The 26385-nt window shown below is 47.3% G+C and overlaps 2 protein-coding genes across 2 annotated transcripts; both read left to right on the top strand.

Moving 5' to 3' along the window:
- LOC134412302 (zinc finger protein 208-like) lies at nucleotides 1–26055 on the top strand. Its single transcript, XM_063146201.1, has 3 exons — nucleotides 1–30; nucleotides 12104–13974; nucleotides 23920–26055. The coding sequence occupies exons 1-3, from the start codon at nucleotides 18–20 to the stop codon at nucleotides 25714–25716; spliced, it is 3681 nt and encodes a 1226-aa protein (XP_063002271.1). The 5' UTR covers nucleotides 1–17; the 3' UTR covers nucleotides 25717–26055.
- On the top strand, nucleotides 4783–5812 carry LOC134412309 (zinc finger protein 239-like). The gene has a single exon (XM_063146209.1). The coding sequence runs from the start codon at nucleotides 4793–4795 to the stop codon at nucleotides 5810–5812; it is 1020 nt and encodes a 339-aa protein (XP_063002279.1). The 5' UTR covers nucleotides 4783–4792.
- Nucleotides 26056–26385: the final 330 nt, after the last annotated feature.

Here is a 26385-nt window from a genome sequence, read left to right as displayed (position 1 = left end):
CTCACCCCACACCCAACATGGTGCCTGGATGTGAGTATGAATAACTAGGATTGCTTTCCTCAAATAGGCTTCCCTTTGCTTCGGGTTGCTTCCATTCCCTCAGTTGCTGGATGAGTTCCTTGTAGTGCTGCGCTGTGTGCAAGCTGTGAAAACCACACAGGGCTGTATCAGTCCCATTTGATTCTTAAAAGTTATTTCCTGCTTTTTATCCCTCACTCATAGTGATTTGACTCGATGACTGGCCATTGGGAGTCAGCAATAATCCATGTCTGACAGCCCAGGATCAGACCTTTCGGCCGGCTTGAAAGTTCTATATTCTTACAACACCTGGGCCTCCCTCAGCCGCGTCCCGTCCTTCAGGGGATGCTTTTAGCTGGCAACTGAGAGGGGGGAATTCCAGAGATGCAAAGAACCACCTTCTCTGTGCAGAAAGCCAGGCAAAACAGGATTCCTTTCGTGGAACCGATTCCTGACTGCAGGATTGGGTAACATCTCCTCATACAATCATAGAGTTGGAAGTGGCCTACAAGGCCATCCAGTCCAACCCCCTGCTCCACGCAGGAATCAATGAACATGGGGTTCCCAGGTACTCACCCTTCGAGAAACTGACCAGGCCTAGACCCCGCTTAGTTTCATCAAGGCTGTAGCATCTTATGATGAATTATTGAATTGTAAGAAAGAGGAACTCTTCACCACACCAAAAAATTCATTTGTAAATACAGGTAAGGACCCGACCTTACCAGGAAAGGATTTCATTTAATTATGCAAGGAACAACTCCTGAATAAATTGATTGTTAAAACTATGTAAGCTCTTCAATAGCAGAAACTGAATTCTAAAAATGTTTTTTTTAAAAAAAAATAAAAAATGGAAGGCCCTGAAGCACCAGAAATAGATCCTAAAAGGTTGAAGGACCCCCTCCTCCAATAAACCTATATTTTAAGAAAACCAAAGACGACAAGGCTGTGGGGCACAGCTCTGCCCTTTTCGACCGTTTCTGGTTGTGAACCAGAGGAAGCTTTGGGTCTGAGCTTCTTAGGAGTAGGAAGAACCCCCTGTCTCCCCCCTCCCACCACTGTCTCCAGTTTCCCCCTGTGTCGTGGTGTTCACCTGCATTGTGAGGATGGCCTCCTCCTTCTGACCCTAATTTGGGCTGCTATAGACAGGAGGGACTTCATATGGTCAACACTGTCATTCCGGATAGGAGCACAATCATCAACATCATCAAAGATGCAAAACTGATTCCCCATTTGAAATTCTCCTGTGCACAAATAGCAGTTCTGTTTATCTTCTGCAAAGAGAGAAGAACCAGTAAGGCCAGATCTGTCCTCTGACATTCAGCTTTCCTCCAATTCCTCTCCCTCCCAGCTCCCCTCCATGCCTCTACTACAACTCCCAGCATGCAATTCACCTACCACAATTCCACAGGACGCCAGGCAGGAGCAAGCCAGGGGAAGCGCTCCGCTCTGGAGTCGCCCAGGGTGGGACCCAGAAGACTCCCAGCATCAGAACTGGTCTAGTCCACAAGAGCGGCGGAGAGGTGTCACCTCCGCCAGCAAAGGGGACCCTCTCCGTAGCCCCCCACCGGCTCAGGGGCTTGGGCTGCTCACCCCCCACCCCACATGGTGCCTGGAGGTGAGTATGAATGACTACGACTGCTGTGCTAAAATGTGCCTCCCTTTGTTTCGGGTTGCTTCCATTCCCTGGGTTGCAGGATGAGTCCCCTTGTAACGCTGCATGCAGGTGGTGATTTCGAAAACTATGCAACTTCTCCAACATCAGAAACTGAATTTTCAAAATGAGTTTTAAATATGCAGGGCCCTGAAGCACCAGAACCTGATTCTCAAATTTGCAAGGGCCCTTTCCTCCAATAAATCTATATTTAAAAAACAAAAAATCTCAAGGCTGTGGGTGACAGCTCTGTCCTCTTCGCCCATCTCTGGCTGTGATCCAGAGGAAGCTTTAGGTCTGAGCACCTTAGGATTGGGAGGATCCCCCGGGCTCCCCCCCCCCCCCGCTATCTCCAGTTACCCCCTGTGTCCTGGTTGTATATTCGGTCCTTTTAAACCTCAGAACCTACACCGAATTGGTCCGAAACACCCCAGGGGGTAACCAGTGCTGATCCAAACAGACTAACGTTTAATCCCAGCTGACAAGCAGATATGATTATAAAGTAGAATCTATTTATTGTGAAAATTGCAAAACAATTGGCATGCTGGTTATATACTATACAATCTCTCTGGTTACAAGAAAAGAGAATGAAATGCAAATACAAGATTGTTGCCAAAGCAGGTATCACAAACTCAGCGAACAAGCTTCTAGCATTGTGACTCCTCCTCCTTATCCGCTTCTGTTTGTTACTTGTGGTTTAAAGCTAAACTAAAACACTTTGGACTATACTAAAACATAGCAGTTAACCCTCCCTGTTCTTCCTCTTGCACACTATTTGAATCTAAAAGCTATACTGAAGCATGACTAAATTCCTCTGGGCATGTGAAGAGCAAAAGCAGAAGTCAGAGAACTTCTAAGACTTGGAAATAATTTCAAGTTCCAGCTTCAGAAAATAAGTCCAAGTCCCAGAATCTAAACTTTCAGGGAAAAGTCCCAAAGTCTATTGGCATAAAGAAATTCATAATTACTCAACTGCATCACTCCAAATGTCCGAGGTGAAGTTGAAAAGCAAATAACCAAATTCCAAAAAAATAAAATAATTTAAAAAATTCTGCCTTCCAGCTCTGTTACCTGTGCTTTGATACCCTTGTTCTGGCCCAAAGGTGGGGGTCCACGAGTGAGGAGACCACCATCTCCCAATCACAATTGGCACTGACACGTGAGTAGACCACCCATTCACCAATCAGGAGTTAGGTGTCTCCCCCTCCCCAATGTCTCACATGTTATACTCATGGGGTCCTAGGAAACATGGCTGCCATTGGGGCGTCCTATCTTGATTGGCGTAGAGGACATCTTTGAGCACGTGTTCTTCTTCGGACATGTTTGGTCATATCCGCCCAAACACCTCCTCCCAAGTGTCACGTTTGCTTAGTATTATGACTTTCCATGCCCAACTTCGAGTGAAGACATTCTCTTATCAGCAGGTGCACAAGATCTCAAAACAGGGTTTCCCCCCTCCTAGTGGACATCTGAGCATGCTCAGCTCTCTCATTCAGCTCACTGTGGCCTTGAACGTGCTCTACGAAGCCGTTTGTAAAATTTACAGTGGGTTTTTTCCCCTTTCTTCAAAGACAGTCCTGCAAGTCTTAGATAGAGTCTTAATTAATGGTATAACATTAATTAGCATGGAATTCACTTCAAGGTCTTCAGGTCCATGGCTCAAGGGTCTCGAATATACCAATGGGGGTATTTCAGATATGAGTCTCGAGGCTTTCAGGGCGTCTTGTAAATCTTCCCAAAACCCTCACTCAAGCTACCCCATTCCAGATCAGATCATCGATATTTCATTTGAAGTAGCCTTCTTCTTGCAGCATAATTTAACCCTTTTAGCACCAGATTAACAGTGGTGTTTACCTGCATTGTAAGAATGGCTTCCTTCTTTTGACCCTGTTTTCGGCTGCTATAGACAGGAGGGGATTCAGATGCTCTGGATGTTTGGGAAGAGTGAAGGGTCAGAAGGAACATCTCTCTTTCTGCCTTCTCCCAAAGACCTCCCTGTGCCCAGCTGGGATCTCCTCTCCTGGCAGGAAAGAAAGGGGGAAGGTCCATTCCTTGGGGCGGCCGAAGAAGCAGAGGCATCAGCAGGTATGAGCCTGGGACTGAGAGACCCTTTGGGAGATGGTTCAGTAACTGACCAGTCGCTGACCCCCATTTGGGCCGAGCTATGGGGAAGGCAGGGGCCTCAACGCCAGGAAGGGTCTTGGAGGAAACGGTCAGTTTAGATCCCAGATTCCTTCCTCTGTTTGTGATGAAATGAGTCTTGGTCACTCGATGGCCATGGCCAGAAAGACCTCTTGGTTTTCTCATCAGCGGTAGAAACGGTTAACCATTAGATCAGAAGAACATAAGAAGGGGCCTGATTCTGGATCGGACCCAGGGTCCATCAAGTCCAGCACTTTGTTCACACAGTGGCCAAAGAGCTGTCGATCAGGGACCCACAACCAGGACATGGTGCAACAGCACCCTCCCGCCCATGTTCCCCAGCAACCGGTTTTAAAAGGCTTCCTGCCTCTGATCCTGGAGATTGGACAGCCTTCAAAACTGGTAGCCCTCGATAGCCTTCCCCTCCAGGAAATGCTCCAACACCCTTTTCCGGCCATCCCAGTCGGTGGCCATCACCACATCTTGTGCTGGTGAATTCCAGAGTTTGACTCTGTGCTGTGAGCCGAAGTCCTTCCTTTGATCTGTCCTGAATCAAGCTAGAGCACACCGGAATTTTCTGCGTTACCCATAAAGAGTGATCTCTTCTGGCAGGCCTATCCAGTTGAAGGCATCTAAAAAGATGCCTTCTTTGGTGGTGTGCTGCTTTTAATGATGCACAGGTTTTAAACATTTGAATGAGTTGTTTGTATTTTGTGGTGTTGTTATTTGTGTTGTATCCTGCTTCGATCCAGAGGGAGAGGTGGGTAACATATATACACACACATATTGCTGCATGATACGCAAACCAGACCACTGTGTCCAAAAAGGCCACCTATAATTTTTTAAAAAAACAGGATCTGTGGCCCAAACTAGTTGTCAGTTCTCTTGATTATCATTGGCTCCTCTGATAATTGAAATAAACATCTCTTGGGTTTCTTCTTTCAGCTGATAGGAAGCTGCAATGAAAGAATTCACACAGGCATGAAGCCCTACGAATGCTTACAGTGTGGGAAGAGTTTCAGTCGGAGGTCAAACCTTATCAACCATCATAGGATCCACACAGGAGAGAAGCCTTATAAATGCTTAGAGTGCGGGAAGAGTTTCAGTGAGAGCTCAAGCCTTAACGCCCATCACAGGATCCACAGAGGCGAGAAGCCCTTTAAATGCTTAGAGTGCGGAAAGAGTTTCAGTCAGAGCCAACATCTTAATGCCCATCACTGGATCCACACAGGTGAGAAGCCTTATAAATGCTTAGAGTGTGGGAAGAGTTTCAGTCGGCGCTCACACCTTAACACCCATCATAGGATCCACACAGGAGAGAAGCCCTATAAATGCTTAGAGTGTGGGAAGAGTTTCAGTCAGAGCTCAAGCCTTAATGCCCATCACAGTATCCACACAGGAGAGAAGCCTTATGAATGCTTAGAGTGCGGGAAGAGTTTCAATGAGAGCTCAAGCCTTAATGCCCATCACAGGATCCACACAGGCGAGAAGCCCTATAAATGCTTAGAGTGTGGGAAGAGTTTCAGTCAGAGGTCAAGCCTTAACAACCATCATAGGATCCACACAGGCGAGAAGCCTTATAAATGCTTAGAGTGTGGGAAGAGTTTCAGTGAGAGCTCAAGCCTTACTGCCCATCACAGGATCCACACAGGCGAAAAGCCCTTTAAATGCTTAGAGTGCGAGAAGAGTTTCAGTCGGAGCCAACAGCTTAATGCACATCACTGGATCCACACAGTCGAGAAGCCTTATAAATGCTTAGAGTGTGGGAAGAGTTTCAGTCGGAGCTCACACCTTAACACCCATCATAGGATCCACACAGGCGAGAAGCCCTATAAATGCTTAGAGTGTGGGAAGAATTTCAGTGAGAGTTCAAACCTAACCAGGCATCACAGGATCCACACAGGCAAGCAGCCTTATAAATGCTTAGAGTGTGGGAAGCGTTTTAGTCAGAGCTCAAGCCTTAACACCCATCTCAAGATCCACACAGGAGAAAAGTCCTAGAAATGCTTAGAGTGCGGGAAGAGTTTCACTTGGAGCTCACAGCTGTATGGCCATCACAGGATCCACACTGGGAAGTAGCCTTTTAAATGCTTAGTGTAGGGGAAGGGCTTCCAAAATTGCAAGTACTCGAAATTGCGTCAAAGAACAGAAATGGCGGAATCTTTTCAATCCAAGCATTTTCTGGAATGTGGGAGGATTTTCAAATGGAGCACAGCCCTTCCTGTTCAAAGAATCAAGCACAGCGTGAAAGATCGTTTCTCCGGGACTGGCGCAAGCAGTCAGTGCCCGTGAAGAGCCCCTTCCAGGCTACAAGCGGTGGAATCAGCAGCACCCAAAGGCCTCGTCTCTTAGCAAGATCTCGCAAGTTCCTGAGATTATTGGCCGAAATATGCCTGCATGAGTAGCAAACTCAATACCCTGCCGATTACTGCAAGAAATATGCAAACGTGCTGAGCCAAGAGGCCTTCTCCAGTGCTCCTGCCTGATTTGGAAAATGTGCTGTGATCAATATGTTTCCAAGTTTGAGCAGAAGTGGACTCGGTTTCTTCCACACCGCCCACATTGAACGATAGAGTAAGAGCTGTCAAACGCACCCTCCCCGGGATAAGGATGTCTTGGCCACAGAGGTGCAGGGGCTAGGAACCTCAAGGCTGGATGACTGCAATGCGCTCCATGTGGGGCTGCCCTTAAGGCTGCTCCGGACGCTGGAGCCAGTGCAGAAGGCAGCAGCTCGGCTATCGTCAGGAGCTGACCCGTTTTGTCTATTTTGGAGAAATATTGCAAACAAATACATAAATAAAGATTCATATTGTGACTATTCCTGTGACAATGCACATCAGCTCTGTTGTCTTCAACCATGTGTTGCATTTTAAATGTGTCTATTGCTGCTAGGTATTTTTTTTATTTTGGTTGCAGTCTTCAGCTTTCTTTATTGCAGTTTTAAGCTTGTGCGTTTTATGTTGTTTTTATACTGTTGTTTTTATGCTTCTGAAGATTTTTAAATTTTGAATACTTATTTAATTTTTGTAAACTGCCCAAAGAGCTTCAGCTCTGGGGCGGTATATAAATGTAATAAATAAATTAAATAAATAAATTTCAGAATGAAGCCGGAAATGGAATCAGCGCCCCACCAAAATCAGAGCCACCACCCTCTGCTCCCCAGGAATCTCAACACGAACAAGCTGGTTTTTTTAAAAAATATTTTATTTAGTTATAGTGCATTGTACAACAAGCTTATAGTCAACAAATACAATAACAGTCAACAATCTTATTTTAATGTCATCAACCGTAGAATGTCCTTACAGCACCGCTGATTTAATTAGATCCCTCCAGAGTGATGTTTGGGATGTCGCAGGCTTCTAGGCCTCCATCCCTTTGTTCATAAACCTTCCCTCCCTGTCCCCTTTTCCTTGTGTGTTGCGTCTTTTTTAGAATGTAAGCCTGAGGGCACGGAGTGTTTTCCTTACTGATCAATTGTAAGCTGCTCCTAGAGCCTTTTTGGCACACATAACCAACCCATTTACCCAGGCTCCCTTTTCAGTTTGGAAGCAATGGGTGACAAAGCTTGCCCCATTACCCCCTCCTCCCATTCCTGGACCACCTGGCATTTTGTGAATGGTACAAATGTGGACAATACAGGGAATGGGAAGCCAGAGGATTTTACAGATTAGGGGATCTTGTTGACAAAGGACTCCCCATGTCACCTGCAAAACTGAATGATCTGTTAGTTGGAACACCAGCTGGTTGGATGCAGAAACCCCACATTAAAGTATTTGCTCACAAGGTGGCCCAAAACATGGCATTAACCAGGACATTAATACATTTTGAATCTTTGTGTTTCCAAACAACAGAAAAAAATGAAAGTTGCTATCTATCAGTCTGGGAAACTGATCTGCCGTGCCAAATTTGAAAAAGCTGGGTTTTGTTTCCTTTCGCTGCCCTCAGTATATGCTGAAATCTACTCGTGTGGGGCTTCATCAGAATAAAACTTGCAAAGACAGCGCTTGAATAAGTATGCATTTAGTAAGCATGAAATTATACAAATGCGTCACAACCCTCCAATACAAATGAATACAACAATGAGTCCTTCTAAGTCCAAACTGTCTACCAACTGGGGATTGCCCTGGGTATTAAAGGTAAGAAATCTACAAAAGAAGCTACTGAAATATAGCTTCTTTTGTAGATTTCTTACCTTTAATTCCCAGGGCAATCCCCGGTTTAAGCGCAAGACTGTTGTTCCAGGTAGTAGCTCAACAATAATAATAATAATAATAATAATAATAATAATAATAATAATAATATAACTGAAAGATGCAAAACTGATTCCCTATTTCAAATTCTCCTGTGCCCAAATATCAGTTTGGTCAGTCTTGTCAAAGGGAGAAGAGGCTGTAATATCACATCCACCTTTGACATTCAGCTTCCTGGCAGAACAAGCTGAGACTTTATTTTGGAAGAGGAGGAGGAGGGGGGTCTGTTCTTCCTCTCCCTGCGGCTGCTTGAGCTGAAACAGGAGACCAAGAAGACGTTGGGGAACACTCAGCAGAGGGACTGACCAAGTCCTAGGATGAGGTGGAGCCCTTGGGGAAGGGGGGATGCGAGGAAGTGTTGCATTGCAAGCATCTTGAGACGCCAGAGACAGCTTCTGAAATGCTACTTTATTCTCTGCCTAAGCTAAAACTGAGACTCCACCCTCCACTTCCTCTCCCTCCCAGCTCTCCTCCATGCCTCTACTACAACTCCCAGCATACAATTCACCTACCACAATTCCACAGGAACCCAGGCAGGAGTAAGCCAGGGGAAGCGCAGGGCCAGGCAGCCTCCTCCGCAGGGGAAGCGCTCCGCTCTGGAGCTGCCCAGGGTGGGACCCAGAGGACTCCCAGCATCAGAACTGGTCCAGTCCACAAGAGCGGCGGAGAGGCGTCACCTCCGCCAGCAAAGGGGACCCTCTCCGTAGCCCCCCACCGGCCCAGGGGCTTGGGCTGCTCACCCCCCACCCCACATGGTGCCTGGATGTGAGTATGAATGACTACGACTGCTGTGCTAAAATGTGCCTCCCTTTGTTTCGGGTTGCTTCCATTCCCTGGGTTGCAGGATGAGTCCCCTTGTAACGCTGCATGCAGGTGGTGAATTGTAAAACTATGCAAGCTCTCCAACATCAGAAACTGAATTTTCAAAATGAGTTTTAAATATGCACCGCCCTGAAGCACCAGAACCTGATTCTCAAATTTGCAAGGGCTCCTTCCTCCAATAAATCTATATTTAAAAAACCAGAAAACCACACGGCTGTGGGTCACAGCTCTGTCCTCTTCGCCCATCTCTGGCTGTGATCCAGAGGAAACTTTGGGTCTGAGCACCTTAGGATTGGGAGGAACCCCTGGGCTCCCCCCTCCCCCACTATCTCCAGTTTCCCTCCTTTGTCATATTTGTATATTCGGTCCTTTTTAACCTCGGAACCTACACCAAATGGGTCCGAAACACCCCAGGGGGCAACCAGTGCTGATCCAAACAGACAAACTTTTAATCCCAGCCGACAAGCATCACCGCAGACGTGATTGTAAAATAGAATCTATTTATCGAAAGAATTGCAAAACAATTGGCATGCTGGTTATATACTATACAATCTCTCTCTGGTTACAAGAAAAGAGAATGAAATGCAAATACAAGATTGTTGCCAAAGCAGGTATCACAAACAGCGAACAAGCTTCTAGCATTGTGATGACTCCTCCTTATCTGCTTCTGTTTGTTACTTGTGGTTTAAAGCTAAACTAAAACACTTTGGACTATACTAAAACACAGCAGTTAACCCTCCCTGTTCTTCCTCTTGCACACTATTTGAATCTAAAAGCTATACTGAAGCATTACTAAATTCCTCTGGGCATGTGAAGAGCAAAAGCAGAAGTCAGAGAACTTCTAAGACTTGGAAATAATTTCAAGTTCCAGCTTCAGAAAATAAGTCCAAGTCCCAGAATCTAAACTTTCAGGGAAATATTCTAAGTCCCAAAGTCTATTGGCATAAAGAAATTCATAATTACTCAACTGCATCACTCCAAATGACTTGGAGTTGAAAAGCAAATAACCAAACTACAAAAAGTAAAATAATTTTTAAAATTCTGCCTTCCAGCTCTGCTACCTGTGCTTTGATACCCTTGTTGATACCCCAAAGGTGGGGGTCCGAGTGAGGAGACCACCATCTCCCAATCACAATTGGCACGAACACGTGAGTAGACCACCCATTCACCAATCAGAAGTTAGGTGTCTCCCCCTCCCCAATGACTCACGTGTTATACTCATGGGGTCCTAGGAAATATGGCTGCCATTGGGGCGTCCTATCTTGATTGGCGTAGAGGACATCTTCTTTGAGGTCGTGTTCTTCTTCGGACGTATTTGGTCATATCCGCCCAAACACCTCCTCCCAAGTGTCACATTTGCTTAGTATTATGACTTTCCACGCCCAACTTCGAGTGAGGACATTCTCTTATCAACAGGTGCACAAGACCTCAAAACAGGGTTTCCCCCCTCCTAGTGTACATCTGAGCATGCTCAGCTCTCTCATTCAGCTCACTGTGGCCTTGAATGTGCTCTACGAAGCCGTTTGTAAAAGTTACAGTGGGTTTTTTCCCCTTTCTTTAAAGACAGTCCTGCAAGTCTTAGCTAGCGTCTTAATTAATGGTATAACATTAATTAGCATGGAATTCACTTCAAGGTCTTCAGGTCCATGGCAAAATGTCTGGATTATACCTCTGGGGGTAATTCAGATATGAGTCTGGGGTCTTTCAGGGTGTCTTGTAAATCTTCCCAAAACCCTCACTCAAGCTACCCCATTCCAGATCAGATCATCGATATTTCACTTGATGTAGCCTTCTTCTTGCAGCATAATTTAACCCTTTTAGAACCAGATTAACAGTGGTGTTTACCTGCATTGTGAGGATGGCCTCCTTCTTTTGACCCTGTTTTGGGCTGCTGTAGACAGGAGGGGATTCAGATGCTCCGGACGTTTGGGACAGAGCGAAGGGTGGGAAGGAACGTCTCTCTTTCTGCCTTCTCCCGAAGGCCTCCTTGTTCCCAGCTTGGATCTCCTCTCCTGGCAGGAAAGAAAGGGGGAAGGTACATTCCTTGGGGCGGCTGAAGAAGCAGAGGCATCAGCAGATATGAGCCTGGGACTGAGGGACCCTTTGGGAGATCCTTCAGTTTCCTCCCAGTCGCTGACCCCCATTTGGGCCGAGCCATGGAGAAGGCAGGGGCCTCAATGCCAGGAACGGTCCTGGAGGAAACGGTCAGTTTAGATCCCAGATTCCTTCCTGGGTTTGTGATGAAATGAGTCTTGGTCACTCGATGGCCTTGGCCAGAAAGACCTCTTGGTTTTCTCAGCAGCGGTAGAAACGGTTAACCATTAGATCAGAAGAACGTAAGAAGAGGCCTGATTCTGGATCGGACCCAGGGTCCATCAAGTCCATCAGTCTGTTCACACAGCGGCCAAAGAGCTGTCGATCAGGGACCCACAACTAGGACAGGGTGCAACAGCACCCTCCCGCCCATGTTCCCCAGCAACCAGTTTCAAAAGGCTTCCTGCCTCTGATCCTGGAGATTGGACAGCCTTCAAAACTGGTAGCCCTCGATAGCCTTCCCCTCCAGGAAATGCTCCAACACCCTCTTCAGGCCATCCCAGTCGGTGGCCATCACCACATCTTGTGCTGTTGAATTCCAGAGTTGGACTCTGTGCTGTGAGCCGAAGTCCTTCCTTTGATCTGTCCTGAATCTCCCACCCATCCACTCCTTGACAGGACCCCATTTGGGTTCTATTACTGTGGGAGAGGGAGAAAAATGTCTCCCTCTGCACATTCTCCACCCGAAATCCTTGTAGACCGCCTTGCACAGCTTGGTTGTGAATTACTTTTCTTTAACCAGACCTCCATTATAAAATGAATGTTGCACTGCTGCCTGGGTTTCACAATGAGTTTATTCAAGCGAAGGGTCAGAAGGAACGTCTCTCTTTCTGCCTTCCCCCAAAGGCCTCCCTTTTCCCAGCTGGGACCTCCCCCTCCCCCCACTAGCCACACTCATCACCAGGGCTTTGTTCTTGCTCCTTCCGCAATGAGGCTTTGACACACCAGAATGCTCAGGGTTACCCAGAGTTGCTGCATGATGTGCAGACCAGGCCCCTAGGTCCTAAAAGGCCACCTGTAAAGATTTAAAAAATGAATTTGTGGGACACACTTGTTTTCAGTTCTCTTGATTATCATTGGCTCCTCTGATAATTGAAATATCCATCTCTTGGGTTTCTTCTTTCAGCTGATTGGAGGCTGCATGAAAGAATTCACACAGGCATGAAGCCCTATGAATGCTTAGAGTGCGGGAAGAGTTTCAGTCGGAGGTCTACCCTTAAAGACCATCAGAGGATCCACACAGGAGAGAAACCTTATAAATGCTTCGAGTGTGGGAAAAGTTTCAGTCGGAGTTCAGACCTTGACACGCATCACAGGATCCACACAGGCGAGAAGCCCAATGAATGCTTAGAGTGTGGGAAGAGTTTCAGTCGGAGGTCTACCCTTAAAGACCATCAGAGGATCCACACAGGAGAGAAACCTTATAAATGCTTTGAGTGTGGGAAGAGTTTCAGTCGGAGTTCAGACCTTGACACTCACCACAGGATCCACACAGGCGAGAAACCTTATAAATGCTTAGAGTGTGGGAAGAGTTTCACTTATAGAAATATCCTTAAAATACATCACAGGATCCACACATCCGAGAAGCCCTATAAATGCTTAGAGTGCGGGAAGAGTTTCAGTCGGAGCTCACACCTTGACTCCCATCACCGGATCCACACAGGGGATAAGTCTTATAAATGCTTAGAGTGCGGGAAGAGCTTCAGTCGGAGCTCACATCTTAACTCCCATCACCGGATCCACACAGGGGAGAAGCCTTATAAATGCTTAGAGTGCGGGAAGAGCTTCAGTCGTAGCTCAAGCCTTGACACCCATCACCAGATCCACACAGGAGAGAAGCCTTATAAATGCTTAGAGTGTGGGAAGAGTTTCCCTTATAGAAATAGCCTTAAAATACATCACAGGATCCACACAGGCCTGAAGCCTTATAAATGCTTAGAGTGCGGGAAGAGTTTCAGTCAAAGTTCAAGCCTTGACGCCCATCACCGGAGCCACACAGGGGAGAAGCCTTATAAATGCTTAGAATGTGGGAAGAGCTTCAGTCGGAGCTCAAGCCTTGACACCCATCACCAGATCCACACAGGAGAGAAGCCTTATAAATGCTTAGAGTGTGGGAAGAGTTTCACTTATAGAAATAGCCTTAAAATACATCATAGGATCCATACAGGCCAGAAGCCTTATAAATGCTTAGAGTGTGGGAAAACTTTCAGTCAGAGTTCAGGCCTTAACACCCATCGGAGGATCCACACTGCTGAGAAGCCTTATGAATGCTTAGAGTGTGGGAAGTGTTTCATTTGTAGAAATAGCCTTAAACTACATCACAGGATCCACACTGGTGAGAAGCCTTATAAATGCTTTGAGTGTGGGAAGAGTTTCAGCAACAGCTCAAACCTTGACACCCATCACAGGATCCACACAGGAGAGAAGCCCTATGAATGCTTAGAGTGTGGGAAGAGTTTCACTGGTAGAAATAGCCTTAAAATACATCACAGGATCCACACTGGTGAGAAGCCTTATAAATGCTTAGAGTGTGGGAAGAGTTTCAGTAGGAGTTCAGGCCTTAACACTCATCACAGGAGCCACACAGGAGAGAAGCCTTATGAATGCTTAGAGTGTGGGAAGAGTTTCACTAATAGCAATACCCTTAAAATACATTACAGGATCCACACTGGTGAGAAGCCTTATAAATGCTTAGAGTGTGGGAAGAGTTTCAGCAACAGCTCATACCTTGACACCCATCACAGGATCCACACAGGAGAGAAACCTTATGAATGCTTAGAGTGTGGGAAGAGTTTCGCTGTTAGAAATAGCCTTAAAATACATTACAGGATCCACACTGGTGAGAAGCCTTATAAATGCTTAGAGTGTGGGAAGAGTTTCATCAACAGCTCAAACCTTGACACCCATCACAGGATCCACACAGGAGAGAAGCCCTATAAATGCTTAGAGTGTGGGAAGAGTTTCAGCAACAGCTCAACCCTTAACACCCATTGCAGGGTCCACACAGGCGAGAAGCCCATAAATGTTTAGAATGCGGAAAGAGCTTCAATGACCATACAACCTTTAGAAGACATCAAAGTATTCACACTGGTGAGAAGCCTTATAAATGCTTAGAGTGCAAGAAGAGCTTCATTCACCGTAGAAACTTTAAACAACTTCAAAGAATCCACTAAAGGAAGAAATCCTTTAATTGCATTTCTTAGCATACTGGAAGAACTTCCAACATTATAAGTACCTGAAATCACATCAAAGAACAGACACAGGAAGGATTTTTTTCAATCCCTGCAGTTTCCGGAAAGAAGAAAGATCTTCAAATGGAGGAGAGCCGTTCCCTTTAAAAGAAGCAAGCCAGGGGGAATGACCTTGAATTAAAAACAAATATCCATGCTACGTTCAGCCTAACAGATCTGTCGAGGGCTTCTCAGCTTCACTGAGCCACCAGTGTGTTGGGAAATGAGAGCTGTTAAGGGCCGGGCAGAGGAGTTATTTTGGCCTTCTGTGTGTCGTATGGTGCCCTGCGCTATGGTCATTTCCAGATTCCCAAATACCTTGGAGGACGGTCAGCAGCAGAGCAGTGGAGCTACACCGCAGAGGTGACTTTTCTCCAGGACAGGCATGTGCACCTGCCCCAGGGACTGAGGTCATTGGAGGGCCGGCTCCTGGTGGTTCCATGTGGACCTTTGTCCCGATTGGAGTCAAGCAAAAGAGCCTTCAGTGTGGTGGCCCCTTCCGTCTGGAACTCCCTGCTCCATTGTGGTTAGGCAGGTGGCAACACTAGACTGCTTCTGCCACCTCTGAAAAGGACTCTTTTCCAGGAAGCCTCCCTCAACTGACCAGCCACTGTTTATATTGGTCCTTTGTTTTAAATTCAACAAAATTTAATTTATTGTTTTGTATCTTCTTTCTTTTTACTGTTTTATTTCTATGTGTTTGTACTGTGTGTTGGGCACTCGAGACAGATTAGGGATTCTGCTGGTGTACCGTCCACCCGCTGCCCAACAGTCTCCCTGCCTGAGCTGACGGAGGTTGTCTCGGACCTGGTGTTGAGGACCCCCAGGATGGTGGTTCTTGGGAATCTCAACTTCCATGCTGAGGCTCCTGTATCCGGAGCGGCTCAGGACTTCATGGCTGCCATGACAACCATGGGGCTGTCTCAACAGGTCATCGGCCCAGCACATGCAAAGGGACACACACTTGACTTGGTTTTCTCGACTGGACAGGAGGATGGTGATCTGGAAGTGGGGGAACTAACATCTACTCCCTTGTCATGGTCAGATCACTTCCTATTGAGGTTTAGACTTTCGGTAGCCTTTCCCCTCTGCAAGGGTGGGGGGGGCTATTAAAATGGTCCGCCCCCGGAGGCTAATGGACTCCGATGGATTCCAGAGGACTCTGGGGGATTTTCCTGCTGATATGGCCGGTGCTCCTGTCGAAGCCCAGGTCGCTCTGTGGAATGCAGAGATGACTTGGGCGGTTGACACGATCGCGCCCAAGCGTCCTTTCCCTCTGAGCAGAGCCTGGTCAGCTCCTTGGTATACACCTGAGCTGAGGGCAATGAAGCAAGAGGGGAGATCATAGAATCATAGAATAGTAGAGTTGGAAGGGGCCTCTAAGGCCATCGAGTCCAACCCCCTGCTCAATGCAGGAATCCACCCTAAAGCAACCCTGACAGATGGCTCTTGAAGGCCTCTACTGTGGGAGAGGTGATTAGAGGGCATGCTCCTGGTGGTTCCACATGGGCCTATAGCCCGACTGGAGCCCACCCGGAAAAGAGCCTTCAGTGTGGTGGCCCCCTTCCTTCGGAGCTCCCTGCCCCTGGAGGTCAGGCAGGCGCCAACATTGTGCTGTTGCCGGCACCTCCTGTAAGCAGTCTTCTTCCATGAAGCGTCCCTTGACCGACAGCCACGGTTTTTATTGCCTTTCTGCGCTTTTTGGTATAACAATGGTGTTTAAATTTTTAGATCTTTTGCTGTTTAAATTCTTTACGTTCACCACTCCAGAACCTGTTTCAGATATGGAGCGGTCTACAAATTTTGTAAACAAATAAATAAACCTCCCCCTTAACCCTCACTACCAACCCTAACCAAACTTGAAGGCTCTGTAACCACCCCCCAGCCTGCTTGCCTGCCTTTCTCCTTTCCATAGCCTAAAATAGAACTGTAAGCTCCTTACGGGCAGGGGCCTCTCTTGTTTTGCCTACGCAACTCCATCCTGAGCTATGTACACAGATGGTGCTGAATTAAACAATCAGACAAACACACCCAAGAAAGCCAGAGGCACCCAGAGTCTTGGCTGGGGCAACGGAGGTCGTTCCAGGCCACGGAGCAATTCTTGCACACCACGGCTTTGTGGGTCTTTTGGGTGGCGTCCACGCGGTCCTAGCAGCTCGGCTCGGGCAGCTTTGAAGAAACCAACACCACCAGCGGCTTAAAACTGCTCAATATACGTTGAAAGGAAGGAAAGGCACCTCTCGTACAAGCACTGAGTCATTACTGACTCTTGGAGGGACGCCAGCTTTCGCTGACGTTTTCTTGGCAGGCCTTATAGCGGGGTGGTTCGCCGTTGCCTTCCCCGGCCGTTGTTACCTTTCCCCCAGCTAACTGGGTGCTCATTTTACCGACCTCGGGAGGATGGAAGGCTGAGTCGACCCGAGCCGGCTGCCTGAAACCAGCTTCCGCTGGGATCGAACTCAGGCCGTGGGGAGAGTTTCGGCTGCAGAAACTGCTGCTTTACTGCTCTGTGCCACACGAGGCTCATTCAATATGTGTTACTTCTGTATAAATACCTCCAGAAGTAAATTTAAAAAAGGGAGGGGGGGAAGGCAGTTAAGAAAAACCAAACAGGTTCCTCTTAAAAATTAGGAAAACTCGTGCTGGGTCTGATCGAGCATGGGTTCTGATGCCATGTTTCTCGCCTGCCCAAGGGCCTCTACTTCCCTTGCTCGGCTCCGTCCATTTTCTTCTGCTGCCCCTTACACCTGGAACGCTCTTCCAGAACATTTGAGAACAAGTTCAATCGCAGCTTTTAAAGCTCAACTAAAAACTTTTCTTTTTCCTAAAGCTTTTAAAACTTGATGTTGTGCAGACTTTATACTGTTAGTTTTACCCTACCCTGTGCCTGTTTACCCTACTCTGTGCCTGTTTGCATTCTCTTCCCCTCCTTATTGTTTCATTATGATTTTATCAGAATGTAAGCCTATGCGGCAGAGTCTTGCTATTTACTGTTTTACTCTGTACAGCACCATGTACATTGATGGTGCTATATAAATAAATAATAATAATAATAATAATAATGGGTTAGAGCTCACTATCGAGCCTACTCTGTGGCAGTGAGGGTGGCAAAGAGGCAGTTCTTTTCCACCAGCATTGCATCTTCTCAGTGTCGTCCGGCGGAGCTTTTCCGGGTGGTTCGCGGCCTGTTACACTCTGGGACAGGACGTGAGATAGTTGAACCCTTGGTAGCACGCTGTGACGAGTTTGCACGGCACTTTGAAGATAAAGTCGCTCAGATTTGTCATGAATTGGACACCACACTTAATGCAGCTCCACTAGTAGAGGCGTTCAGAGCGCCGTCTGGTTCAGCGTTATTGGATGAGTTTCAGTTAGTGAGGCCCGAGGATGTGGACAAGGTGCTTGGCCAAGTCCGGTCGACCACCTGTGTGCTTGACCCTTGCCCCTCATGGCTCATTACATCCAATAAGGAGGGGATCACCGGCTGGGTCCAGGAGGTTGTAAATGCCTCCTTGAGAGAGGGAGTGGTGCCGACCTCTTTAAAAGAGGTGGTAATTAGACCACTCCTGAAGAAGCCTAACCTGGATCCAGAGGATGTTAACTACAGGCCAGTGGCTAATATCCCTTTCCTGGGCAAGGTGCTTGAGCGGGTGGTTGCAGGACAACTCCAGGCACTCTTGAATGAAATGGATTATCTAGATCCATTTCAATCGGGTTTCAGGCCTGGTTTTGGAATGGAAACTGCCTTGGTCGCCCTGTGGGATGACCTCTGTCGGGAGAGAGACGGGGAGTGCGACCCTATTGGTTCTCCTGGACCTTTCAGCGGCCTTCGATACCATCGACCATGGTATCCTTCTGGATAGGTTGTCTGAGCTGGGAGTTGGAGGTACTGCGTTGCAGTGGTTCCGCTCCTACTTGGATGGCCGATTCCAGAAGGTGGTGCTGGGGGATTATTGCTCTATGCCGTGGCTGCTAAGCCATGGGGTTCCACAGGGCGCTATCTTATCCCCTATGCTGTTTAACATATACATGAAGCCGCTGGGGAGGTTATCCGGAGATGTGGACTGAGGTGTCATCAATATGCGGATGATACCCAGCTCTACCTTTCCTTTTCATCAAACCCAGGTGAGGCAGTGGCTGTTCTGAACCAGTGCCTGGGCACGGTAATGGACTCGATGAGGGCTAATGAACTGAGACTCAATCCAGACAAGACGGAGGTACTGTTAGCGGGTGGTTCATCTGTCCGGCGAGGTGATGTTTGCCCTGTCCTGGACGGGGTTTCACTCCCCCTAAAGGATCGGGTCCGTAGTTTGGGGGTGCTCTTGGATCCAGAACTGTCACTTGAGGCAGTGGCAAAGAGCACCTTTTATCAGCTTAGGTTGATATACCAACTATGCCCTTATCTGGACAGAGATAGCCTAGCTACAGTTATCCGCCAGCAAAGGGGACCCATTTGATTCTTAAAAGTTATTTCCTGCTTTTTATCCCCCACTCGTAGTGATTTGACTCAATAACTGGCCATTGGGAGTCAGCGATAATCCATGTCTGACAGCCCAGGATTAGACCTTTCGGCCGGCTTAAAAGTTCTGTATTCTTACAACACCTGGGGCCCCCTCAGCCGCGTCCCATCCTTCAGGGGATGCTTTTAGCTGGCAACTGAGAGGAGGGAATTCCAGAGATGCAAAGAACCACCTTCTCTGTGCAGAAAGCCAGGCAAAACAGAATTCCTTTATTGGAACCGATTCCTGACTGCAGAATTGGGTAACATCTCATAGAATCATTGAGTTGGAAGGGGCCTACAAGGCCATCCAGTCCAACCCCCTGCTCAATGCCGGAATCAATGAACACGGGGTTCCCAAGTAGTCACCCTTCAAGAAACTGACCAGGCCTAGACCCCGCTTAGTTTCATCAGGGTTGCAGCATCTCATGATGAATTATTGAATTGTAAGAAAGAGGAACTCTTCACCACATCAAAAAATTCATTTGTAAAGTATTTTATTTAATAATGCAAGGAACAACCCCTGAATCAATTATTTGTTAAAACGATGTAAGCTCTTCAACAGCAGAAACTGAATTTTAAAAACGTTTTTTAAAAAAAATATGGAAGGACCTGAAGCACCAGAAACTGATTCTAAAAGATTCAAGGACCCCCTCCTCCAATAAATCTATGTTTTAAGAAAACCAAACACCTCAAGGCTGTGGGGCACAGCTCTGCCCTTTCCGACCGATTCTGGTTGTGATCCAGAGGAAGCTTTGGGTCTGAGCTTCTTAGGAGTAGGAAGAACCCCCTGTCTCCCCCCTCCCACCACTGTCTCCAGTTTCCTCCTGTGTCGTGGTGTTCACCTGCATTGTGAGGATGGCCTCCTCCTTCTGACCCTGATTTGGGCTGCTATAGACAGGAGGGAGTTCATATGGTCAACACTGTCATTCCGGATAGTAGTCCAATAATAATAATAATAATAATAATAATAATAATAATAATAATAATAATAATAATAGATGCAAAACTGATTCCCCATTTGAAATTCTCCTGTTCAGTTCAAATGATCTTCTACAAAGAGAGAAGAGCTCGTAAGGCCAAATCCGTCCTCTGACATTCAGCTTCCTGGCAGAACAAGCTGGGTCTTTATTTTGGAGGAGGAGGTAGAGGGGTGGGTGGGTTCTGGTCTTTCCTGCCTGTGCGAGAACTCTGCCCCAGGGACCCTGCCCAACTCTTCTGCAGGGGTGTTGTGAGCAGAGGCTCTTCTGTGAGTTGCTTCCTCTCCCTGCGGCTGCTTGAGCTGAAACAGGAGACCAAGAAGACGTTGGGGAACACTCAGCAGAGGGACCGACCAAGCCCTGGGATGAGAGGAGCCCTTCGGGAAGGGGGGATGCGAGGAACTGTTGCTTTGCGAGCATCTTGAGACGCCAGAGACAGCTGCTGAAATGCTACTTTATTCTCAGCCCACACTAAAACTGAGACTCCAGCAAACACTGGTTCACATCTGCCTGACTCCACCCTCCACCTCCTCTCCCTCCCAGCTCCCCTCCATGCCTCGACTACAACTCCCAGCATACAATTCACCTACCAGAATTCCACAGGAACCCAGGCAGGAGCAAGCCAGGGGAAGCGCAGGGCCAGGCAGCCTCCTCCGCAGGGGAAGCGCTCCGCTCTGGAGCCGCCAAAGTTGGGACCCAGAGGACTCCCAGCATCAGAACTGGACCAGTTCACAAGAGCGGCGGAGAGGCGTCACCTCCGCCAGCAAAGGGGACCCTCTCCGTAGCCCCCCACCGGCCCAGGGGCTTGGGCTGCTCACCCCCCACCCCACATGGTGCCTGGATGTGAGTATAAATAACTAGGATTGCTGTGCTAAAATACGCTTCCCTTCGCTTCGGGTTGCTTCCATTCCCTGGGTTGCAGGATGAGTCCCTTGTAATGCTGCGTGCAGGTGCTGATTTCTAAGACTATGCAAGCTCTCCAACATCAGAAACTGAATATTCAAAATGAGTTTTAAATATGCAGGGCCCTGAAGCACCAGAACCTGATTCTAAAAGATTCAAGGACCCCCTCCTCCAATAAATCTATGTTTTAAGAAAACCAAACACCTCAAGGCTGTGGGTGACAGCTCTGTCCTCTTCACCCATCTCTGGTTGTGATCCAGAGGAATCTTTGGGTCTGAGCACCTTAGGATTGGGAGGAACCCCCGGACTCCCCCCTCCCCCACTATCTCCAGTTATCCCCTGTGGTTGTATATTCAGACCTTTTAAACCTCAGAACCTACACCAAATTGGTCCGAAACACCCCAGGGGGCAACCAGTGCTGATCCAAACAGACAAACTTTTAATCCCAGCCGACAAGCATCACCGCAGACGTGATTGTAAAATAGAATCTATTTATTGTGAAAATTGCAAAACAATTGGCATGCTGGTTATATACTAGACAATCTCTCTCTGGTTACAAGAAAAGAGAATGAAATGCAAATACAAGATTGTTGCCAAAGCAGGTATCACAAACTTAGCTAATAAGCTTCTAGCATTGTGATGACTCCTCCTAATCCGCTTCTGTTTGTTACTTGTGGTTCAAAGCTAAACTAAAACACTTTGGACTATTCTAAAACACAGCAGTTAACCCTCCCTGTTCTTCCTCTTGCACACTATTTGAATCTAAAAGCTATACTGAAGCATTACTAAATTCCTCTGGGCATGTGAAGAGGAAAAGCAGAAGTCAGAGAACTTCTAAGACTTGGAAATAATTTCAAGTTCCAGCTGCAGAAAATAAGTCCAAGTCCCAGAATCTAAACTTTCAGGGAAATATTCTAAGTCCCAAAGTCTATTGGCATAAAGAAATTCATAATTACTCAACTGCATCACTCCAAATGTCCGGGGTGAATTTGAAAAGCAAATAACCAAACTACAAAAAATAAAATAATTTTAAAAATTCTGCCTTCCAGCTCTGCTACCTGTGCTTTGATACCCTTGTTCTGCCCCAAAGGTGGGGGTCCGAGTGAGGAGACCACCATCTCCCAATCACAATTGGCACGAACACGTGAGTAGACCACCCATTCACCAATCAGAAGTTAGGTGTCTCCCCCTCCCCAATGACTCACGTGTTATACTCATGGGGTCCTAGGAAACATGGCTGCCATTGGGGCGTCCTATCTTGATTGGCGTAGAGGACATCTTCTTTGAGGTCGTGTTCTTCTTCGGACATATTTGGTCATATCCACCCAAACACCTCCTCCCAAGTGTCACGTTGGCTTAGTATTATGACTTTCCATGCCCAACTTCGAGTGAGGACATTCTCTTATCAGCAGGTGCACAAGATCTCAAAACAGGGTTTCCTCCCTCCTAGTGGACATCTGAGCATGCTCAGCTCTCTCATTCAGCTCACTGTGGCCTTGAACGTGCTCTACGAAGCCTTTTGTAAAAGTTACAGTGGGTTTTTTCCCCTTTCTTCAAAGACAGTCCTGCAAGTCTTAGCTAGAGTCTTAATTAATGGTATAACATTAAATAGCATAGAATTAATTTGAACGTCTTCAAGTCCATGGCTCAAGGGTCTGGAATATACCTCTGGGGGCATTTCAGATATGAGTCTGGGGACTTTCAGGGGGATTTGTAAATCTTCCCAAAACCCTCACTCAAGCTACCCCATTCCAGATCAGACCATCCATATTTCAGTTGATGTAGCCTTCTTCTTGCAGCATAATTTAACCCTTTTAGCACCAGATTAACAATGGTGTTCACCTGCATTGTGAGGATGGCCTCATTCTTTTGACCCTGTTTTGGGCTGCTGTAGACAGGAGGGGATTCAGATGCTCCGGACGTTTGGGACAGAGCGAAGGGTCAGAAGGAACGTCTCTCTTTCTGCCTTCTCCCAAAGGCCTCCCTGTTCCCAGCTGGGACCTCCTCTCCTGGCAGGAAAGAAAGGGGGAAGGTCCGTTCCTTGGGGCGCCCGAAGAAGCAGAGGTATCAGCACATATGAGCCTGGGACTGAGGGACCCTTTGGGAGATCCTTAAGTTTCCTCTTAGTCGCTGACCTGCCTTTTGGGCCGAGCCATGGAGAAGACAGGTGCCTCAACGCCAGGAAGGGTCCTGGAGGAAACGGTCAGCTTAGATCCCACATTCCTTCCTGGGTTTGTGATGAAATGAGTCTTGGTCAGAAAACCTACACCAGAAAGACCTCTTGGTTTTCTCAGCAGCGGTAGAAACTGTTAACCATTAGATCAGAAGAACGTAAGAAGAGGCCTGATTCTGGATAGGACCCAGGGTCCATCAAGTCCAGCAGTCTGTTCACACAGCGGCCAAAGAGCTGTCGATCAGGGACCCACAACCAGGACATGGTGCAAGAGCACTCTCCCACCCATGTTCCCCAGCAACCTGTTTCAAAAGGCTTCCTGCCTCTGATCCTGGAGATTGGACTTCGCCATCAAAACTGGTAGCCCTCGATAGCCTTCCCCTCCAGGAAATGCTCCAACACCCTCTTCAGGCCATCCCAGTCGGTGGCCATCACCACAGCTTGTGCTGGTGAATTCCAGAGTTGGACTCTGTGCTGTGAGCCGAAGTCCTTCCTTTGATCTGTCCTGAATTTCACACCTATCAGCTCCTTGACAGGACCCTATTTGGGTTCTATTACTGTGGGAGAGGGAGAAAAATGTCTCCCTCTCCACATTCTTCACCCCGCATCCTTGTAGACCGCCTTGCTCAGCCTTACTTTTCTTTAACCAGACCTCCATTATAAAATGAATGTTGCACTGATGCCTAGCCTGCAAGATGAGTTTATTCGAGCAAAGGGTCAGAAGGAACGTCTCTCTATCTCTCTCTCTCTTTCTGCCTTCTCCCAAAGGCCTCCCTGTTCCCAGCTGGGATCTCTCCCCTCCCCCCACTAGCCACACTCATCACCAGGGCTTTGTTCTTGCTCCTTCCACAATGAGGCTTTGACACACCAGAATGCTCAGGATTACCCAGAGTTGCTGCATGATGTGCAGACCAGGCCACTATGTCCAAAAAGGCCACCTGTAAACATAAAAAAAAAATGAATTTCTGGGCCACACTAGTTTTCAGTTCTCTTGATTATCATCAGCTCCTCTGATAATTGAAATAACCAACTCTTGGGTTTCTTCTTTCAGCTGATGGGAGGCTGCATGAAAGAATTCACACAGGCATGAAGCCCTATGAATGTTTAGAGTGCAGGAAGACCTTCAGTCGGAGTTCAGACCTTTACACCCATCAGAAGATACACACTGGAGAGAAGCCTTATAAATGCTTAGAGTGCGGGAAGAGTTTCCGTACGAGCTCATCCCTTAACTACCATCACAGGATCCACACGGGAGAGAAGCCTTATAAATGCTTAGAGTGTGAGAAGAGTTTCCGCAAGAGCTCAACCCTTAACACGCATCTCAGGATTCACACAGGCAAGAAGCCTTATAAATGCTTAGAGTGCGGGAAGAGTTTCAGTCAGAGTTCAACCCTTAACAGGCATCACAGGAGCCACACAGGCGAGAAGCCTTATAAATGCTTAGAGTGCGGGAAGAATTTCACTGATAGAAATAGCCTTAAAATACATCACAGGATCCACACAGGTGAGAAGCCTTATAAATGTTTAGAGTGTGGGAAGAGTTTCAGCAACAGCTCAGCCCTTAACAAGCATCACAGGAGACGCACAGGCGAGAAGCCTTATAAATGCTTAGAGTGCGGGAAGAATTTCACTGATGGAAATAGCCTTAAAATACATCACAGGATCCACACAGGCGAGAAGCCTTATAAATGCTCAGAGTGTGGGAAGAGTTTCAGTCATAGTTCAGGCCTTAACACCCATCACAGAATCCACACAGGAGAGAAGCCTTATAAATGCTTAGAGTGCGGGAAGAGTTTCAGTCAGAGTTCAGGCCTTGACATCCATCACAAGAGCCACATAGGCGAGAAGCCTTATAAATGCTTAGAGTGTGGGAAGAGTTTCACTCGTAGAAATAGCCTTAAAATACATCACAGGATCCACACAGGCAAGAAGCCTTATAAATGCTTAGAGTGCGGGAAGAGTTTCAGTCAGAGTTCAGGCCTTGACGTCCATCACAAGACCCACATAGGCGAGAAGCCTTATAAATGCTTAGAGTGCGGAAAGAGTTTCAGGTACAGCTCAAACCTCAACACCCATCACAGGATCCACACAGGCGAGAAGCTTTATAAATGCTTAGAGTGTGGGAAGAGTTTCACTGGTAGAAATAGCCTTAAAATACATCATAGGATCCACACAGGCGAGAAGCCTTATAAATGCTTAGAGTGTGGGAAGAGTTTCAGTCAGAGTTCAGGCCTTGACGTCCATCACAAGAGCCACATAGGCGAGAAGCCTTATAAATGCTTAGAGTGCGGGAAGAGTTTCAGTCGGAGCTCAAACCTAGACACCCATCACCGGATCCACACAGGTGAGAAGCCTTATAAATGCTTAGAGTGTGGGAAGAGTTTTACTGAGAGAAATAGCCTTAAAAAACATCACAGGATCCACACTGGAGAGAAGCCTTATAAATGCTTAGAGTGTGGGAAGAGTTTCACTGATAGAAACAGCCTTAAAAAACATCACATGATCCACACTGGTGAGAAGCCTTATAAATGCTTAGAGTGTGGGAAGTGTTTCAGTCAGAGCTCCACCCTTGACGCCCATCACAGGATCCACACTGGAGAGAAGCCTTATAAATGCTTACAGTGTGGGAAGAGTTTTAGTCAGAGTTCAAGCCTCGACACCCATCAGAGGATCCACACAGGAGAGAAGCCTTATAAATGCTTAGAGTGCGGGAAGAGTTTCAATCACAGTTCAACCCTTAACACCCATCACAGGATCCACACAGGCGAGAAGCTCTATAAATGCTTAGAGTGCGGGAAGAGTTTTAATCACAGCTCAACCCTTAACATCCATCATAGAATCCACACTGGCGAGAAGCTCTATAAGTGCTTTGAGTGCGGGAAGAGTTTCAGTCACAGCTCAACCCTTAACACCCATCACAGGATCCACACAGGCGAGATGTCCAAAAATGTTTAGAATGCGGAAAGAGCTTCAATGACCATAGACATCCAAGTATTCATACTGGTGAGAAGCCTTATAAATGCTTAGAGTGCATGAAAAGCTTCATTCACCGTAGAAACTTTAAACAGCACCAAAGAATCCAATAAAGGAAGAAATCCTTCAAATGCATTTCTTAACCTACTGGAAGAACTTCAAACATTATAAGTACCTGAAATCACATCAAAGAACAGACACAGGGAGGATTTTTTTCAATCCCAGCAGTTTCCGGAAAGAAGGAAGATCTTCAAATGGAGGAGAGCCATTAAGGCCGCTTCGGACGCTGGAGCCAGTGCAGAACACAGCAGCTGAGCTGTTGTCCGGGGCTGCTCCTTTTCGCATGTAACTCCTTTGCGGAAGGGACTGTACTGGCTCTGTATCGGCCACAGGCCTGGTTTAAGAGGGGACCGTACAAAGCCCTAAACAGTTTGGGATCGGGATACATAAGAAAGCGCCTTCTCTCCTCTCACCCTGCCCCAGGGACTGAGGTCATTGGAGGGCCGGCCCCTGGTGGTTCCACGTGGACCTTTGTCCCGATTGGAGTCCATCAGGAGAAGAGCCTTCAGTGTGGTGGCCCCTTCCCTTTGGAACTCCCTGCCCCTTGTGGTTAGGCAGGTGGCAACCCTAGGCTGCTTCTGCCTCCTCTGA

Source organism: Elgaria multicarinata, chromosome 21, assembly GCF_023053635.1.
Source record: "Elgaria multicarinata webbii isolate HBS135686 ecotype San Diego chromosome 21, rElgMul1.1.pri, whole genome shotgun sequence".
Taxonomy (NCBI): domain Eukaryota; kingdom Metazoa; phylum Chordata; class Lepidosauria; order Squamata; family Anguidae; genus Elgaria; species Elgaria multicarinata.
The sequence above is the reverse complement of the archived record's forward strand: the minus strand, read 5'-3'. Positions and strand labels throughout refer to the sequence as shown.